This window comes from Pseudorca crassidens, chromosome 8 (assembly GCF_039906515.1).
Source record: "Pseudorca crassidens isolate mPseCra1 chromosome 8, mPseCra1.hap1, whole genome shotgun sequence".
NCBI lineage: Eukaryota > Metazoa > Chordata > Mammalia > Artiodactyla > Delphinidae > Pseudorca > Pseudorca crassidens.
In genome coordinates, this window is record NC_090303.1 from 69125302 (window position 1) to 69146331 (window position 21030).

Genomic DNA, 21030 nt, shown 5'->3' on the forward strand with positions numbered 1-21030 from the left:
CAATATGAATTAAGTGAATGGAAATTTATATTTAGTCCAACTTATGAACCAAAAGCCATTCTGCATCTATATATTTATATCCATTTAAAAAAAAAAGAAAACAACCACTAAATTTCAAAATGGTTTTGTGTCTCTGACTCATATTACTGGTTCAAGTTAAAATTAATGAGTAGATTTCTTTTAAAAACGTGATGTAAACCAATGGCATTAAAGTCCTGCACAGAATGTATTTGTCAGTGTTTTGCATATCATAGTTTCTTACTGTAATAAACACAATGAAACTGGCCTTCCCACATGGTTCTCACTTTTTATTTTTTTAAGATATAAGTGACAGAGGATATTTCCATACGTGATATATTTTCAACTTTCATGTGTCTACTTACACTTCAGTGGTTCATAATACTATTATTAAGTACACAGCAGGAAAGACAGCCCAGAAAGAACTACACAATAGATATGATACTGAAGGTTATGTGCAATTCCCAATATTCTGGCTATCAACCTTATCATTTTTCTCTCCCAAATAAGAAAGCATCTGGAATACGAGTGACTGACAATTATACAATTATATAGATAAGATTGCACTAGCTTTATTTACTAATACAGAAAAAGCAAACCAATCTCAAACTTTAGTACTTTATTATTAGTAATTATTTACCCCACACCCCACAACTAATAACAAAACAACAACATTTTTAACACTTCATTTCAGAGTCACTACCCTACCAATTAAAACCCAAACTAAAGTTAACATTTTAATGTGGACTTGGACAATATGCTACATTTAATAGATTTAATCTTACTGATTAGAGAGAAATAAAACTGCTTTTAGGTGATTTATTTTCACTTTCAAGTTGCTACTAAGCTTCTTCATGACAGTCACTTCTATTATACTCTCTAAGTGATCTACAACATTTCCAATCTGTTCATTCCATCTTTGATATACCCTACAACGATTAAATTGTATTTTTATAATAAGTACTACTCAAAAGCAAGAAAGACCTTAGATGTTTTTCTTATCATCACTGCAGCTAGAAAAAAGAAGTAGGGGTCATCACCTAAAGTTCCCTTCCACTTACGCACAACACTTATCCAACCTCAAGTCTCTTGCTATACTTTTAGCCAAAAGTGAGTCAAGTGACTGCTTCTCCTGTGACAATAATAGTGGTCCCTCATGATAGGTGAAGGAAATTGTTTCATAGAGACCACCAACATTTAGTTTTAGACAAAAGGATGTGGATAACTTTTTTTGCAAACCTATCTAAAGGTGCTCAATGTTAACTTCTACATACATACAAGTATGGCTACATCTAGATGTAGGAAAATCTAATGGGTTGAAGATCCAAGTTTTTAAAGAGACATAGGTGACCAGAAATCAGGTGCAGTTTCCATTAACTAAAATATTCTTCACTTTATATAATGATTTGTTGCAGGGGTTCATAAATAGAGAATTTCTGTACGTATTCAAAAATGAAAAAAATTATAATATATGAATTTAGTCACATATTTTATGGAATGTAAACATGGTATAAGGAATGTGGGCATTTGTTATAAATTAAAAGCTGAAAAATGTTAGTTACCAATATGATTTCTATTATACATGAGTTTTTAACTAATTACTTAGAAAATTGATGTCTATAGGTCTTTTACACATTATTTCTGTTAAACACTAACTAAAAACATAAAGTACAAAGCATTTATGTGAGGAAAAAACAACCGTTGCCACTGGGATCAGGTAGTCAGCTGAAAGCATCTTTTGGCACTTTATTGAGTTGTCGAAGTTCTTTTCTAGATTTACACACACACACACACACACACACATACACACACCCATTGACAGCTTACATTATCTATATGATATTTAAAAGGAAATTTTCAAATATAAACTGTTCCACTATAAAATTCACGACTACTCTTGGCTGGGCTACCTGAGCAACCTGTGTGGCATACTTTTGTTCCTACATTTGAAATCCAATCATAGCAGTAATAAGAAGACTTACCGGTCCAAACGAATTACTGTCAAAACTGTGTCCATGATGATCACCTTCAACCCAGATGTGACCACGGGGGACTTTGACATAGCGGTTTTTGTGTCCCATAGTTCTAGAAATAAACAGCATAACCATTGAGAAAAGATCAGAAAAGACAGAGATCAAACAGTTAAGCATACAAATTCAGGAAAGGTAAAAATACTGCTGTAAAGATGCAACGGATTATTATAGGTTACATGTAAGGCTACTCTTGAATTTTCTTTTAAATAAGATGTGGTTAAGACCCTGTAAACCTATCCACAGTATTTTTTTTCATGTTTCTGTAGGTAGGAATTTTGTGCTTAAACAAGATGCACTAGTACCAGATAATGGTTTGCTACTTAACTTAATTCATAATATCCTATGTTTTTATAAAACTCAATAAGCCCCAACAAAATGCAGATCTATTTTATTTCTGACATCTGCTTTTACCTCAATGGTCAACTTGGCCAGCTGCAATCTTCATTTTTTTAGTCAAATAAACTTCTCAAACCAACTGAGAGAATTTTCATAACCTCTTAATACTTTAAAATTCAGAATATATAAGAAAAAAAAAACCCTAGATGATCTCTTGTCAAATATAAGCTATCAAAGCCAACTGAAAATTTTTGGTTAGCACCATTCAATTTCATAAATAATTCTTTTTTTTAAAATTTTTGGCTGCGTTGGGTCTTCGTTGCTGTGTGAGGGTGTTCTCTAGCTGCAGTGAGCGGGGGCTACTCTTTGTTGTGCTACGTTGGCTTCTCATTGTGGTGGCTTCTCTTGTTGCAGAACATGGGCTCTAGGTGCGCAGGGCTCAGTAGTCGTGGCTCGTGGGCTCTAAAGCGCAGGCTCAGTAGTTGTGGCGCACAGGTTTAGTGGTTCCATGGCATGTGGGATCTTCCTGGACCAGGGATCGAACCCATATCCCTGCATTGGCAGGCATATTCTTAACCACTGCGCCACCAGGGAAATCCCATAAATCATTCTTGAAAATGAGAAACTTTTCAACAATTTTGAAGACAATATTTAGAGAGCAATGATCGACGATATACATTTAGTGGAACATTCTGTCTTCTTAAGGCTGACAAGGAAACCAAGTAAGGAAAGGCTCTCTCATACTGTGTTGGTGGCAATGTAAAATGATACAACTTTTTTCCTATTTTGCCATTGGGGGCCCATTTTTGTCAAATTTATTAATAAACTAAAATGTATGTGCCTTTTGACCTAGTTATTTTACTGATAGAAATCCATTCCAAAGAAATAATCAGAAATATGGACAAATATTTATTACCAGAGATGTTCAACACAGGCCTTTTGTAACAACAACAACAACAACAATCTTTCTAAATAATCAACAAGAGATTGGTTACATAAATTATAATATAACTAATTAAATAAATGGGATGGAATTAGATTAAATATTATCCCAAGTCTATAATAATAAATTCTTTTCAGGGAAGGGACTATTTTTTTCTTCTTTCATTCCCCAAAGCATTCCAGACAATGTCTAGCTTAAAGAAGCTTCTCAATAAATAATATTTGAATGAATAAATGTCACCCCCAAGTCTATAGACTTAACCCCAGAGACTGAGCTTTATACACTGTTCTTTGAGGTGGAGTCCCAATCAGACCATTTCTGTTAGTAAGTTGTATATATGCAGAAGAATACATAAAAAAGGAAAACTGTACATAAGTCGGTGCTATAGAAATTGAAACTATTCACTGTCTAGAATGGTTTTTAATTTTCAAGATAATTTCAGTGTTGAATTGCTTTGCTTTAGATCACTAAATCATTCATGCAAGGTGTTGTGACCATTAGAAGCCCACAGTAAGTAAATGACTGCTGTTTATTTTTAATTACTACTGGGAAGAAGAGTTGCAGCTTTTTAAAGAAAAGCAGAGGGCTTCCCTGGTGGCGCAGTGGTTGAGAGTCCACCTGCCGATGCAGGGGACACGGGTTCGTGCCCCAGTCCGGGAAGATCCCACATGCCCCGGCTGGGCCCATGAGCTATGGCCGCTGAGCCTGCACGTCCGGAGCCTGTGCTCCGCAACGGGAGAGGCCACAACGGTGAGAGGCCCGCGTACCGCAAAAAGAAAAAAAAAAAAAAGAAATGCAGAAACAAGTTGAATACATCATACTGTCATATAAATGTTCCTCAATTAAAATCAATTAGTTGTTGACATCACTAGTTATTTTATCATGAGATTCCTTCTAAGAACTAATATCCCACATCAAGTATTAATGATGGGGAGAAGACCCTTTTACTTAATTGTTGGCAAGGCACATTCTCCTAATAAGTCCAAGTATTTGTTTACTTTATTAAGCTGGCTAGTTTGGCTAAGTACTTAGAAAGGAAACAATTACCTATTTTGTCTCCTCAAATAACCATTCAAGCAGAAATATGAAATAAAACCGATCATTTCTGCAATTAAATGGTAGGTTCTAAGTCAAGCATATTCTTCTGGAAAATGAATCTGATATAAAACTCAGATTCAGTTTCAATGTCATATAAACCAAGGAGTCAAGATACTTGTGATAGAAAATAACAGTATCATAAAATTACCAGTGACAATTGCACATTTCCTTGCATTGACTATCTTATTTAAAATTTTTAAATACATCCAACTTCCCAACATTTTCTAGCCCCTTGCAATGCTTTATTTTTCTTCATTGCACCCACTAACACGATATCTACTTCCTAGTTTATTGGTTTATTGCCTATCTTTCACCCACTAGAACGTAAATTTTGGAACTTTGTGTTTCATGTTCATGAGAGTATTCCCAGAGCGCAAAAGAATGCACCATACAAAGTGCTCAATAAACATTTGTTAAATGAATGACCAAATGAATGTATAACTGAAGAATGAAAAACACTTTCACAAAGGTTGAATAATACAGAAGAAAGTGCATAGATTCTGGAAACAGACTAAACCAGTTTTAATCTTTATGCAGTTACAAGTAATCTTGTGCAAATTACTTAGTTTCTATCTCCATTTGTCTACCTTTGAAATGGGATGGATTAGACACGCCCTAACTGGATTGAGATGCAGGTTAGTAGTTAGATGAGAATATAATGGAGAGGTTGTTATAGAGCATGGTTTCTGCAATCAGCCTATCTTGGCTTTGATGTCTGACTTAACACTTCCAAGTTTATGTAATCTTGGACAAGTTGATAAAACTCAAGCGTTGGTTTCATTTGCAGAATGGGGCAAATAATAGTACCTAAGTCAAAAAGTGGTTCTATGGATAAAAGTGGCATGTATTAAACACTTGATAAATGGATTCTCTTACAGTTGAGACTTTTTAAGTAAAGCACTCAATCTAGTTCTTAGGTACAGTAAGAACTCAGTAAGCCATAGTTATTATTGCTATTATCTTCCTTTGTCCACTGTTTTCTTTCATTTTATAATTCAGAATGTGTTCAGCCTCTACTGTCTATTAGCATCAGTCTTTTAAAATTACCTGAGTTATGCTTCAATAATTTCTTTCCCTCACATTTGCACTGGGGCTATAGATTAATGGTACAGTGAATCTTATTTTTCTTTCATTCTTATGCCCTTCTGGGATATTCTAAAACTTACATGTGAAAACACAATCTACCTGTTTGTACATATGCAAGCATGCAGAGAGTAGCAGGTGAAAGCACAATCTATTTGTTTTCACTTACTAATCACTTACATATTTGAATGTTGCTATGCTAATAGAGAATGGTTCACCTAGACACTAGACAGGGTGTGAAATAACTCTTTGAGCTGTAGAACCCTGCTAAAATTCATGCCATATACACATATTTAATTTCTCAGGCTTCAATCTAACTTAAAAAAAAATAACCCAAAGTAGCTTTAAAAAATATGACGTTAAAATATTGAGCTGGTTCCTTTTAGGACTGCCAAAGAAATATAATACTTCTAATAGAATCTCTCTAGAGAAGGAATTTTAAATAGCTTTGTGCTCCTGAATTCACATAAAAGAAAGACAAGGTAATCTTTTAGGCGATTTAACAGTTAAGTGAGGTGTCAGCCTACAAGGTTGTATGTATCTATGGCTTGCAAATAATTTTGGTTTTGACTGTCAAAAATGAGTTCTGTATGGTATTCTAACTACCTGTCTACAAAAAGGCATTTTTAGTACTAGCTTTACCAAGTTACCTAGGTCTTATAAATGGAATGAAGAATGGTTTTTTCCAATTTGATTTGACCTTGAAAACAATGGTTTATTATTTCTTTTTTTAGGTCTCAGTTTTGAGTGTCATCAGTTGAATACAAAATTGTCTATGTAATCCTTGATGTCACAAGAAGGAAACAAATTCATATTTAAAGTATTTCCCAAATACACACACACACGTTCTTAATGTAGGTAATTAGTATTAATAATTCATAATTGATTAAGGTGTTTTTATTTATTTATTTTTCAAACCATTCTATTGAATTTTTTTCATTGTCCAAAGTAGTGGCTGCCCTGAAGGTGTTTACTGGACACTCCCTGGATCCCAGACCCCCTGGGTTTTCACTGTCCAGAAGGGATCATGAGTATAGAGCTCAGGATTCAGTAAGATCAAGAGTTGGAACTAGATCTCTTTTATCATCATTAATAGACTGACTAGAAAAAAGTAATCTACCATCAGGAAAGGAAAATGAAAAGGCCATTTGCCTATCTAGGGTGACCTCTGGAAGGGAAAAATTCTCTCTTGAGAGTCCACATTCTGCTCTCAAGGTGAGACGGGTTCAAATTCACACTGCTTATGTGGTCTGGGATAGTCAAGAATTAAGTTTAATTGGCTCCAGGAATCTTGGACAAGTTAGTTTAAACAATTAGTTTATCAATCAATAGTTCAAGGACACTTGGGTTCTTTCCAGTTTTTGGCTATTATCAATAAAGCCACCATGAACCTATAAGTATTTATGTGGATACATGTTTTCAATCTGGCAGAAGGAACTATAAATCTCTTCAGGGATAATCTCTCAATTCAGAGTTTTCAAGGTTTCTACAGATAAGTCCCAGTCAATAGGCACTCACAATCCAAAAAACAGAACTCACAAGGAAATAACCAGCATTAATGAGTCAGAACTCATTAACAAACAGAAGAATTTGACCACCAAGGACTTAAACTGCTGGATTTCTCAAACATAGAATATAATTTATACAAATTCAAATATTTTTTAAAATTAAAAAAGGGAATTAAAAACATGAACAAGGAACAATATACATTTTTAAAAGACAGATATTTGAGAAAAAATCAAACAGCTTCTAAAAATTAAAATATACTATTAAATAGGTGGATTAAAAAGCAGATGAATATAAATGAAAGAAAGAAGAACTGGAATATATATCTAAAAGATTACTTAGACTTTAGCACAGAGAGGTAAGGAAATGAAAAGTAGGAGAGATGGAGAATATTATTAGAAAATGTAATATAAGTGTAATGAGAGTCCCAAAGGAAGAGAATAAAAAGGAACAAGGAAGAGATAATATTTGAGAGTTAGTGATGGAGAATTTTCCAGAACTGATGAAAGCATGAATTACAGCTTCAGTAATCAAAGTGAATCACAAGTAAGATAAATAAATGGAAAGAAATCACACCGTGATACATTGTAATGAAACTGCAGAACACTAAGGAACCTTTCTTCCCTAAAAAATTTTTGAAAAGCTGCCGGAGAAAAAAGAGATTATCTTCAAAGGAATAGCAAACTGACAGCAGAGTTCCCTTGTTAGGAGATAAATATAATCCAGCAATTTTAAGTGTACAGTTCAATGAATTTTAAAAATCTACCCAAGCCCATAATCACTAGATCAAGATATGAAACATCCGATCACCCAGAAAAGGCCCCTCATGCCCTTCTGCAGGCAGACCTGCCTCCCTCCATCCTCGTCTCCCAGCAAACACAGCTGAGCTTTTTGTCACCATAGTTGTGCCTCTTCTAGAATTTCACATAAATGGGATCATTCTATATGCATTCTTTGATTTCTGGTTTTCTTTCTTTAATGTAGTCTATTTGCTTTTGAGATTAATCTGTGTTGTTGCACATGTTAGTCATTTGTTACGTTTTTCTTAATAGTATACTGCTATAGAGATACACCACAATTAGTTTATCAATCAATAGTTCAAGGACACTTGGGTTCTTTCCAGTTTTTGGCTATTATCAATAAAGCCACCATGAACCTATAGGTATTTATGTGGATACATGTTTTCATTTCTCCTGGGTAAATATCTACAAATGAAATGGCTGAGTCCTATAGTAACCGAATGTTTAGCCTTGCAACATGTCAGACTGGCTTCCAATGCAGCTGTACCAACAATGTGTGGGTTCCAGTTGTTCCATACACCACTGACACTTGATAATCACCATTCTTTTAAATTTTAGCCATTTTAGGGGCCTACCAAGATTATAACTTATACCATGATTCAAAACATAAGCCACAAAGCAGTCTATTATATATATATAGCAGATAACAATCTAAACTACCATAGACAAAATTTCACAAGCTGGAAACATCTGCAAGAAAATAATTGGTGAATGGAGGAATAAATAAATGAACGAATGTCAAATGTTGCTAACTGCAGAGGTGTTCAAAGGATGATATTGTTTTAGGCTGGAATAGTCAGAAAAGGCACTATGTATATTTGAATCCAGATATGAAGAACAGATAAAACCTAAAAGGTAAGGAAGATAGTGTGGGTTTCAAATCCCATTCGCTTATAGAAAAAAAGATTTCTTTTTCCTTAGTACATTATTTTCTGGAGATATACCACTATAAATTAAGGGAGATATTTCATAACTCACTTTCTAATGAGGACATTCAATGATTATAATTGCACAGAAAAATTAAATATATTTAAATTATTTTATTCTAAAAATGTATTATTGATTTTTCTCATATATTCTATTTGTTATTACAATACACCTAATATTAACCTAGATCATATTGAGTCAAAAAGTTTAAGGTAGGGCTTCCCTGATGGTGCAGTGGTTGAGAGTCCGCCTGCCGATGCAGGGGACACGGGTTCGTGCCCCGGTCTGGGAAGATCCCACATGCTGCGGAGCAGCTGGGCCAGTGAGCCATGTCCGCTGAGCCTGCGCGTCCGGAGCCTGTGCTCCGCAACGGGAGAGGCCACAACAGTGAGAGGCACGCGTACCACAAAAAAAAAAACAAAAAAAGTTTAAGGTAAATATATTATTGAATTATATATAGCATAATTATAAACATTATGTAAGCTATCTGAATATATAAAAGATAACTCCACAAAGTAAATAATGTATCTAACTCACATATATTTAAAATTAGTTTTTGCTAAAATGATCACCAATTACATGACATGTCAAAGGTGTAAATACCATAATCAGTTTACCTACTGTTAACTGGATCTTATCATGTAATATATATAGTGATTCATTCCACGCATGGCTTCCTAGCAAACAAATTTAAATAGAACAATGAACTTGTAATGCATAATTTTATTTTTCAAAAAAAAATCAATATGTATTATAAATGGTATTGTTGTGCTTGTTTACAAAGTTTTCTTTCAAAATGATTTCCTGTGTGTCCACATCATTCATCGTTTAGTTCCACAGGTTTTTCCCACATGCTAGTTACAGAAGGGGGCGGGGTAAACATATTTCAGTGCTTTCTTAACGTAAGGTCCAATAATACTTAGGTATTAGAGGAACTATGAACAATTTTCCATCTGTTTGCTCTGATCCCAGTCTTATAACTTTAACTTTTTAGTATTAAAAGGAATGGTTACTATTCTCTTTATTTCCTACAAACAAAATTAATGAGCCTTGGATTAATTACTAGTAAAACAAAAAATAAATGCCTCAGAGCTAAAGAGATCACCAAACAATGGCTCTTCTTTAAAAATATTTCTTTAGAATAGGAATAATAGACAATTTTGAAGCTGGAAAGCAGTGTGGCAGAGGGAAAATTAATATAGGTTTTCAAACTAGCCAGACTCTGGTTCTGCCCCTTCCTACTTGCATGGCCTTGAGCTCATCAGTTGTAATAGAGGATAACACTATCTGCTTCATAGAGGTGTGATGACATATGAGATAAGGCATGTAACATTTTTAGAATAGTGTCTGGCAGAATAGACCCTAATAAATGGTAAGCTTCATTATCAGAATTAGGGAATAAGTTTAGCTATTCTTATGATACAATAATTAAGGCAGCTAGAAAAAAAAACTTCTCTAATTCAAATTAATTCCACAAATATTTATTACCCAGTGGTATCAAGAACTGTTAGGCACTATAAATGTAAACATAAATATGACACAGACCTGCCCTGGAAGAATTCTTAGCTTAGCTAAGTAAATAGACTATTTTTTAAGCATACAATTTCAACTCAAAGTGGTAAGTCAATGTTACAGGTGCAAAGAGGGCAAAATAAGGAGGTGGGCAAGAGATATCCAACTCAGCTAGGGTTACAGGGTAGTCTTCAGGAAAAGGTAATACCTTTCATATATTATACCCATATTTCTGAAATTATCAACATCCATGATGGGTATCCAACATGATGGGTATAAATTATCAGCATCCCTAAACCACCAAATTTAAGCCAAGGAAAAGGTACATAATATTGCAATTGTGGATGAAGAATGTCACCTGCCATATCAGTAAACAAAGGATTTTGCAGCCATCAAGCCATCAGCCACCATAGCTGCTCCCAGACTGTGCACCCTGAGAGGACTCAGGATGGGAAAGCAGGATACTGGCCCTAGATAGATAAGGTACATGTCAAAGGAATGATTTCAATGAGCCCAGACAGACTCTGGTATCTTCCCATACATAGAAAAGCGCTAAATTCATTAACTTGAGATGTCTGGCTTTCTTTAATTAACAGTAATCGTTTGATGTTCTGACTGCCTGGCTTTTGTTGCAAAAACTTCTATATATCCGGGCTCCTCCCTTACCTCTTGGGAGCCGTCCCTCAGCTCTATCTGAGAGGCTGCCTCCATGTTTGAGTCCTCAGAAAGTCGGCCAAAGAAAACATTAACTCTCAAATTTTAGGCTGTGCATTTTTTTCAACTGACACAACCAATTAAAAAAATCAGTATTTTAAAAAATAAAAAAAAGAATCTGAAAGCTTCATGTACAAGCTAGGATTGAGGAAAGCCTTTTTAAGCAAGACTAAAAACCAAAAGTTATAAAATATACAAATATCTGAATATTTAAGAATTAAAAACTCTTTTGTACCATACAAAATCAAAAGATTAACACTAGCTTTGGAAAAAAAAAATTGCCCAAATGCCATACAAAGGGAAAATTCTACACCATAAAAATATCCTCACAGTCACTCACATTAAAAAAAAAAAAAAAAAAAGACAAACAATCCAACAGAAAATGGGTAAAAGATATAAATAGGCAAGTTACAGATGAGACATATGAAAAACCACTCAAATTTGCTAGCATTCAGGAAAATACAAATTAAACACAAGATACTACTTTATAACCAACAGCTGAAAAATTAAAAAGAGCTTTAATACCTACTGCTGGCAGAAGTATAGGAAAAGTATACTCTTTCACATTACTGGTAGAAATATGAAGAGTTATAATCTTTTTGGAAAGCAATCTGGCAACATCTATAAAATTTTAAAAATTCATTTGCCTTATGACCTAGCAATTCCACTCCTGGGATTCAATGCCATAAAAATAATTGTATAAGGACACAGGTACAACAATGTTTATTACAACGTTGTTCATTATGGCAAAAAAAATTGGAACCAAAGAAAATTACTAAAAACAGAGGAATGGTTTAATAAATGATGCAGGGCCCATACCATAGAATACTGTACAACCCATAAAGAGAACAAAAATAAAGCCATTAACTGACTTGAGAGATTTTTCAAAAAGTACTATTGAATGATAAAAGTAGAAAAGTACACGTGATATGTTTCCACTTTTGTGAAAAAAATGTTGACAAAAAGTCAGTATATATATAAATGTGAATATAGGAAGCACTGTTTCAGAATAAAGAAAATCATATTGGGGATACACAAGAGGCTATAGACCTGAGTGAGGGATGGGGAAACTAACACAAGAGAAAGGAGAAAGAAGGAAGAGCAAAGACAAAAAAGCAAAAAAAAAAAAAAAAAAAAAAAAAGAAAAAAAGGCATTTCTAAATAACGCATTATGATATTACCATATTCATGCCTTCATGTTAATTTTAAGTGGATTCATATCAAAGCTAACTACAATAGACAAAATACAAATATATTTATATGTACATATATAAATGCAAAGCATAAAATAAACATTTAGAGAAGAGCTAAAAAGCATGGCTTCATAGCAGTTCTAGCAGAAACTAGACAAAAAATAACAATAAAGAGTAAAATAAACACTACTTTATAAAAGCCAGAAGTGTTAATTGGGTGTAATATTTCCAGGGGTCCTCCCATCTCGGGTCTTTCCTCTTAGGCTGAATGCATCAGCAGATAAATGTTGCAGGGGAGCAGGGACAATGGTATACCAGTTTATGGAAATATCCTTCATTTTGTTATACTTAAGGGTCCTCAATTAGCCACTCACTGCACGAAGTAAAGGATCTGTCAAATGTTAGTTCCAGTAGGATGCCTATTAACATAAATCATTTCTATTGAAGTAATGATTATGAAATGTCTTCATATTTAGAAGTCCAAAAAATTTGGATTCAGTCCACAGATGCCGAAGGTATAGGGCAGGCAAATTTTCACCTCTGCCCTCTTAGAATTTTCAGCTGAGCCTGAGAAGTAAACTGACAGAAACTGATTAACCGGAGAAAAGCAAATTTGGCCCCAGATATGGAGGGCCAACTGTACTGCGCCATTGTGTATAAGGGACTTGAGCATCCCTGGATATTGGTATTTGAGGGGGGTCCTGGAACCAATTCCCCTCCGATACTGAGGAATATACCTGTATAAATATACACAAATTTATATAAACTTTATGTTACACAGGAGCCCTCATAAGGAATGAAGACACAAAGAAAGGCAGAACCTACATGATTTTTTATAGTTGGCTGAACAAAGAGAGATAATTATGGAGAAGTAAATGAATTATGTGCAGAGGCTAAATGAAGATAAGAATTATTATAGAAGGTCCATTTGTGTAGAATTCTCTGGGTCTCAGCTTCTTGTCCTTGATGATAAGAATGTTACTTTGCTTCTATTACAGAGGACATAACTCACATGAGAATTTCATCTCCTACTTTTAAGAAAAAAAAGGGAATAGGATTTGCTATTTTTCAAGTCCTTTTAAATCAAAATAATCCTTATGCCAAGGTGGCATATTTTGGAGTGGCATATTCTGCCACCCTTCACAGGCAAAACACAAAAACAAACGAAAAATATAAAACACAACAAAACCGTCAAACCAAATACGAACAACAATGAAAGAAACCATGTTGTCGACTTCCTGAGAGATGGCTCCCCATCTGTGATTAAAATTAATTGAGAAAGATATAAGAGTGGGGGGTACCTAATGAAGGGCTGAGGCTGCTCTGGTCCCCCCTGACATAAAATTCATAAAGAATCAAAAGAGAGCCTCTAGCTGCAAAATCAGTTGTTTTTCCTGGGTTCACTTTAATGAAAAAACTTAGCCACCATTCAACATAGTCATTAGAATGAAACTTATTATCCTCCGTGGGGTGGAAAGCTCCGGAAACCTTCTGCCTCTGCACTCCTGTTTCAGAGTTGATGACTTAATGTTTTTAAGCCACTGTTTAGGCCTTCTAGGACAAAAAGAACAGTCTAATCAAGGCATATGAACTGACCAATTTGCTTTCTTTTCCTCTCTTCGTTGTGGAGGCCTGCAATTTTATTTTTTAAGAATCTGTTCCTCTGTTAACTCTACTCATTATTTATTGCCTACAATGGTTATGAAAATATTTGATCTTCAAAGTGTAGCATGATGCAGTATCTTTATTTTTTAACATCTTTATTGGAGTATAATTACAGTGTTGTGTTAGTTTCTGCTGTATAACAAAGTGAATCAGCTATATGCAAATGTATACCCCCATATCCCCTCTTGCATCTCCCTCCCACCTTCCTTATCCCACCCTGCTAGGTGGTAGCAAAGCACTGAGATGATTTCTCTGTGCAATGTAGTTGTTTTCCACTAGCTATCTATTTTACACTTGGTAGTGTATATATACTACTCTTGCACTTCGTCCTAGCTTCCCCTTCCCCCACCGCCTGTGTCCTCAAGTGCATTCTCTACGTCTGAATCTTTATTCCTGTCCGGCCCCTGGGTTCATCAGAACCTTTTTTTTGAATTCCATATATGTGTATTAGCTATTTGTTTTTCCTTTCTGACTTACTTCACTGTTGGACAGACTCTAGGTCCATCCACTGCACTACAAATAACTCAATTTCATTTTTTTTATGGCTGAGTAATATTCCATTGTATATGTGTGCCACATCTTCTTTATCCATTGTCGATGGACTCAGGTTGCTTCCATGTCCTGGCTATAGGAAATAGTGCTGCAATGAACATTGTGGTACATGACTTTTTTGAATTATGGTTTTTCTCAGGGTATATGCCCAGTAGTGGGAGTGCTGGGTCATATGTTAGTTCTATTTTTAGCTTTTTAAGGAAACTCCATACTGTTCTCCATAGTGGATGTATCAATTTACATTCCCACCAACAGTGCAAGAGGGATCCCTTTTCTCCACACCCTCTCCAGCATTTATTGTTTGTAGATTTTTTGATGTTGACCATTCTTGATGTTGACTGGTGTGAGGTGATACTTCATTGTAGTTTTGATTTGCATTTCTCTAATGATTAGTGATATTGAGCATTCTTTCATGTGTTTGTTGGCACTCTGTATATCTTCTTTGGAGAAATGTCTATTTAGGTCTTCTGCCCATTTTTGGATTGGGTTGTTTGTTTTGATATTGAGCTGCTTGAGCTGCTTGTAAAGTTTGGAGATTAATCTGTGTCAGTTGCTTCGTTTGCAAATATTTTCTCCCGTCATGAGGGTTGTCTTTTCATCTTGTTTATGGTTTCCTTTGCTGTGCAAAACTTTGAAGTTTCATTAGGTCCCATTTGTTTATTTTGGTTTTTATTTTCATTTCTCTAGGAGGTGGGTCAAAAAGGATCTTGCTTTGATTTATGTCATAGGGCATTCTGCCTATGTTTTCCTGTAAGATTTTATAGTGTCTGGTCTTACATTTAGGTCTTTAATCCATTTTGAGTTTATTTTTGTGTATGGTGTTAGGGAGTGTTCTAATTTCATTCTTTAACATGTAGCTGGACAGTTTTCCCAGCACCACTTACTGAAGAGGATGTCTTTTCTCCATTGTATATTCTTACCTCCTTTATCAAAGATAAGGTGACCATTGGTGTGTGAGTTTATCTCTGGGCTTTCTATCCTGTTCCATTGGTCTACATTCCTGTTTTGGTGCCAGTACCATATTGTCTTGATTACTGTAGCTTTGTAGAATAGTATGAGGTCAGGGAGCCTGATTGTTCCAGCTCCGTTTCCTTCTCAAGATTGTTTTGGCTATTCGGGGTCTTTTGTGTTTCCATACAAATTGTACACTTTTTTGTTCTAATTCTGTGAAAAATGCCATTGGTAGTTTGATAGGGATTGCATTGAACCTGTAGATTGCTTTGGGTAGTATAGTCATTTTCACAACATAGATTCTTCCAATTCAAGAACATGGTATATCTCTCCATCTGTTGGTATCATCTCTAATTTCTTTCATCAGTGACTTACAGTTTTCTGCATACAGGTTTTTTGTCTCCTTAGGTGAGTTTATTCCTAGGTATTTTATTCTTTTTGTTGCAATGGTAAATGGGAGTGTTTCCTTAGTTTCTCTTTCAGATTTTTCATTATCAGTGTATAGGAATGCAAGTTTTCTGTGCATTAATATTGTATCCTGCTACTCTACCTAACTCATTGATTAGCTCTAGTGGTTTTCTGGTGGCATCTTTAGGATTCTCTATGTATAGTATCATGTCATCTGCAAACAGTGACAATTTTACTTCTTCTTTTCCGATTCGGATTCCTTTTATTTCGTTTTCTTCTCTGACTGCTGTGGCTAAAACTTCCAAAACTACGTTGAATAATAGTGGTGAGAATGGGCCACCTTGTCTTGCTCCTGATCTTAGAGGAAAAGTTTTCAGTTTTTCACCATTGAGAATGATGTTGGCTGTTTGTTTGTCATATTTGGCCTTTATTACGGTGAGGTAGGTTCCCTCTATGCCTACTTTCTGGAGAGTTTTTATCATAAATGGGTGTTGAATCTTGTCAAAAGCTTTTACTTCATCTATTGAGATGATCATATGGTTTTTCTCCTTCAATTTGTTAATATGGTGTATCACACTGATTAATTTGCATATATTGAAGAATCCTTGCATTCCTGGGATAAACCCCAGTTGATCAGGATGTATGATCCTTTTAATGTGCTGTTGGATTCTGTTTGCTAGTATTTTTTGAGGATTTTTGCATGTATGTTCATCAGTGATATAGGCCTATAGTTTTCTTTTTTGTGGCACTTTTGTCTGGTTTTGGTATCATGGTGATGGTGGCCTCATAGAATGAGTTTGGGAGTCTCCCTCCCTATGCTATATTTTGGAAGAGTTTGAAAAGGATAGGTGTTAGCTCTTCTCTAAATGTTTGATAGAATTCACCTGTGAAGCCATCTGGTCCTGGACTTTGGTTTGTTGGAAGATTTTTAATCAGAGTTTCAATTTCATTCCTTCTGATTGGTCTGTTCATATTTTCTTTTTCTTCCTGGTTCAGTCTTGGAAGGTTGTGCTTTTCTAAGAATTTGTCCATTTCTTCTAGGTTGTCCATTTGATTGGCATATAGTTGCTTCTGGTAATTTCTCATGATCCTCTGTATTTCTGCAGTGTCAGTTGTTACTTCTCCTTTTTCATTTCTAATTCTGTTGATTTGATTCTTCTCCCTTCTTTTCTTGATGAGTCTGGCTGATGGTTTATCAATTTTATTTATTTTCTCAAAGAACCAGCTTTTAGTTTTATTAGTCTTTGCTCTCATTTCCTTCATTTCTTTTTCATTTATTTCTGACCTGATCTTTATGATTTCTTTCCTCTGCTAACTGTGGCATTTTTTTCTTCATCTTTTTCTAATTTCTTTAGTTGTAAGGTTACATTGTTTCTTTGAGATGTTTCTTGTTTCCTAAGGTAGGACTGTATTGCTATAAACTTCCCTCTTAGAACTGCTTTTGCTGCAACCCATAGGTTTTGGGTCATCGTGTTTTCATTGTTGTTTTTTTGCTAGGTATTTTTTGACCTCCTCTTTGATTTCTTCAGTGATCTCTTGGTTATTTCGTAGTGTATTGTTTAGCCTCCATGTGTTTGTATTTTTTACATTTTTTTCCTGTAATTGATATCTAGTCTCATAATGCTGTGTTCAGAAAAGATACTTGATATGATTTCAATTTTGTTAAATTTACCAAGGCTTGATTTGTGACCCAAGATATGGTCCGTCATGGAGAATGTTCCATGAGCACTTGGAAAGAAAGTGTATTCTGTTGTTTTTGGATGGAATGTCCTGTAATTATCAGTTAAGTCCATCATGTTTAATGTGTCATTTAAAGCTTGTGTTTCCTTATTTATTTTCATTTTGGTTGATGTGTCCATTGATGAAAGCGGGGTGTTACAGTCCCACACTAATTTTGTGTTACTGTTGATTTCCCCTTTTATGGCTGTTAACATTTGCCTTATGTGTTGAGGTGCTCTTATGCTGGGTGCATAAATATTTACAATTGTTGTATCTTCTTCTTGGATTGATCCCTTGATCATTATGAAGTTGTCCCTCTTTGTCTCTTGTAATGGTCTTTATTTTGAAGTCTACTTTGTCTGATATGAGAATTGCTACTCCAGCTTTGTTTTGCTTTCCATTTGCATGGAATATCTTTTTCCATCCCCTCACTTTCAGTCTGTATGTGTCCCTAGGTCTGAAGTGGGTCTCTTGTAGACAGCATATGTATGGGTCTTGTTTTTGTTTTATTCAGCCAGTCTATCTCTTTTGGTTAGAACATTTAATGCATTTACATTTAAGGTAATTATCAATATGTGTGTTCCTATTTCCATTTTCTTAATTCTTTTGGGTTTGTTATTGTAGGTCTTTTCCTTCTCTTGTATTTCCTGCCTAGAGAAGTTTCTTTAGCATTTGTTGTAAAGCTGGTTTGGTGGTGCTGAATTCTCTTAGCTTTTGTTTGTCCGTAAAGGTTTTAATTTCTCCTTCAAATCTGAATGAGATCCTTGCTGGGTAGAGTAATCTTAGTTGCAGCTTTTTCCCTTTCATAACTTTAAACATGTCTTACCACTCCCTTCTGGCTTGCAGAGCTCCTGCTGAAAGATCAGCTGTTAACCTTATGGGCATTCCCTTGTATGTTATTTGTTGCTTTTCCCTTGCTGCTTTTAATATTTTTTCATTGTATTTAATTTTTGATAGTTTGATTAATATGTGTCTCAGTGTGTTTCTCTTTGGGTTTATCCTGTATGGTACTCTCTGGTCTTCCTGGGCCTGATTGCCTATTTCCTTTCCCATGTTAGGGAAGTTTTGAACTATAATCTCTTCAAGTATTTTCTCAGACCCTTTCTTTTTCTCTTCTTCTGGGACCCCTATAATTCGAATGTCGGTGTGTTTAGTGTCGTCCCAGTGGTGTCTGAGACTGTCCTCAATTCTTTTCATTCTTTTTTCTTTATTCTGCCCCCTGGCAGTTATTTCCACCATTTTATCTTCCAGCTCACTTATCCGTTCTTCTACCTCAGTTATTCTCTTATTGCTTCCTTCTAGAGAATTTTAAATTTTATTTAATGTGTTGTTCATCACTGTTTGTTTGCTCTTCAGTTCTCCTAGATCCTCGTTAAATGTTTCTTGTATTTTCTCCATTCAGTTTCTGAGATTTTGGATCATCTTTACTATCATCACTCTGAATTCATTTTCAGGTAGGTTGCCTATTTCATCTTCATTTATTTGGTCTTGTAGGTTTTTACTTTGTTCCTTCGTCTGTAACGTATTTTTTTTCATTTCTTTTTTTTTTTTTTTTTTTTTTTGATGGGTGGTGTTGTATTCCTGTCTTACTGGTTGTTTGGCTTGAGTTTGGCACCGGAGTTTGCAGGCAGTTGGATAGAGCTGGGTCTTGGTGCTGAGACGAGGACTTTTGGGAGGTCTCACTCTGACTGATATTTCCTGCGGTCTGAGTTTCTCTGTTAGTCCAGTGGTTTGGACTTGGAGCCCCCACCACAGGAGCTCGGGCCCAACCCCCTGCCTGGGAACCAAGATCCCACAAGCTTCGTGGTGTGGTTAAAAAAATAAAAAAAGGAAGAAAGAAAGAAAAAGGGGAGCAGTAAAATATCAAAAAATAAAATAAAAATGGAAAGATAAAAAATATATTAGGAAAAATAAAACTATAATTGAAACAACTGCAACAAGGAAAATTAAAACCACAACAGAAAAAAGAAAATAAAAAAGGAGTGGGGGGGGGGAACAAGCCATAAAGAGAGATCACTGACAAAGTATAAAGAATAAAATAAAATTAGAAAAATAAAAGATTAGGGAAAATAAAAATGTAAAAGAATCAACAACAATGAAATAACAAGGTAAAACAGAGCCCCAATCCAAAAGAGGAAAAAAGAAAAGAAAGGAAAAAAAAGCCTTGGCTATGCGGGCAGAGTTTAGGCAAGGGTTGTAACTTAAGCAGGGATAGGGTTTAGGGTGGAGCGGAGTTTAGGCAGGTGGGGGGGTGTCGTTTGAGCATGGGGCGGGGCCTCTGCTCAGGACCTGCTCACAGAAGGGGAGAGGCAGCACGTGGAGGTAGGGCTCTGAGTGAGGGTGTGTGGGTGGGGTTTAGGCCCAGCGCATTGGAGGGGGTCTCCGAGTGTAGAGGTGGGGCCCTGGGTAGGAATGTAGGGGAGGGGCTTGGGCTCTGCAGCAGGAGGGAGGCTCCGAGGGCAGAGGATTAGGCCCAGGAGCCCAACAGACTTCCCGGTGCCTAAGTGGACAGGGAAAGCACTGGCCCCGTTCCCTTCTGTTCCTTTGCACCCCTCCCCCTATCTCCCCCAGGGTCTCCCCGTCAAATGATTTGCTGTAAACATAAAGTTTACTTAAGGCTTCCTAGGATATTCTGTTTCATAATTACCTTTGAATATTTGCTACCAATGACCTAAGTTTCAGGGAAGTAGACAGCAATTTTATCAGCTTCCAAGAAATGTGCTCTGGAGTAGAAGCCTGACTTTTCCATTGTGGAAGAGAAAATACAGGGAATGTTCAATTCAGATAGAAAGAACAGGAAATCACTTTTAATGAGGTCTTATTAAACTTCTAATGCAACCCAGAATAATATTAAACAGCATAAAATTGACTTCTATATCCACTGAGTTCGTATGGTGAAGGCTGAACCGTAAGAAACTGGATTCATGTGGATAAAGTAAATCTTAAAAAGATGTAATTTTTTTCATCTTGTTGTGAAGATATAAATTGATGAGTAAATCCTCCCTTCATAGACACATCCTCTTGATGTTCTGCCATGTAGGCCAATTGCTATCCTCATAAAGTAAATTTTTAAATAATATAAATCACCTTGTGAAACTTTGAAACCAGATGGAAAAGCCACAGCTAAAAGGGAAAAAAAGATCATTTTTATTTATACCTGGGGTCCAACAACTACTTGTGTCCTCCTTAGCTCCCACACTGGTCCAAACCACCAGCATCTCCTTCCTGGACTCCTGCAGTTACCTCCTCACTGGTTTTCATGTATCTACTCTCCTCTATCTTTAGTCGTTCTCCATACAAGTCTAATCATGTCATATCTCTGCTGTGCTGAAAAATTTCCAGGGGCTTCCCCTCACACTTAGAATAAAGTCCAAATTTCCTACTGTAACCTACAAGCCCTTACATCCAAGATTCTGGGCCTTGGAACTATAGATATTTTGAACAAGATATTTCTTAGCCATGAGGAGCTGTCCTGTGCAATTTGGGATGCTTAGTAGTACCCCTGGCTTCCACCCACTAGATGCCAGTAGCGTCCCTTTCACAGCTGTGACACCCAAAAATGTCACCAGGCA

The 21030-nt window shown here is 35.7% G+C and overlaps 1 protein-coding gene across 3 annotated transcripts in view; it reads right to left on the minus strand.

The window, feature by feature from the left end:
* IMMP2L (inner mitochondrial membrane peptidase subunit 2) overlaps positions 1 to 21030 on the minus strand; it is a 904501-nt gene that overhangs the window by 196694 nt on the left and 686777 nt on the right. For all 3 annotated transcript variants that reach the window (XM_067746752.1, XM_067746751.1, XM_067746753.1), the window contains one exon: positions 2001 to 2103. In XM_067746752.1, coding sequence (XP_067602853.1) covers positions 2001 to 2103 — 103 coding nt within the window. The remainder of the gene's footprint in view (positions 1 to 2000; positions 2104 to 21030) is intronic.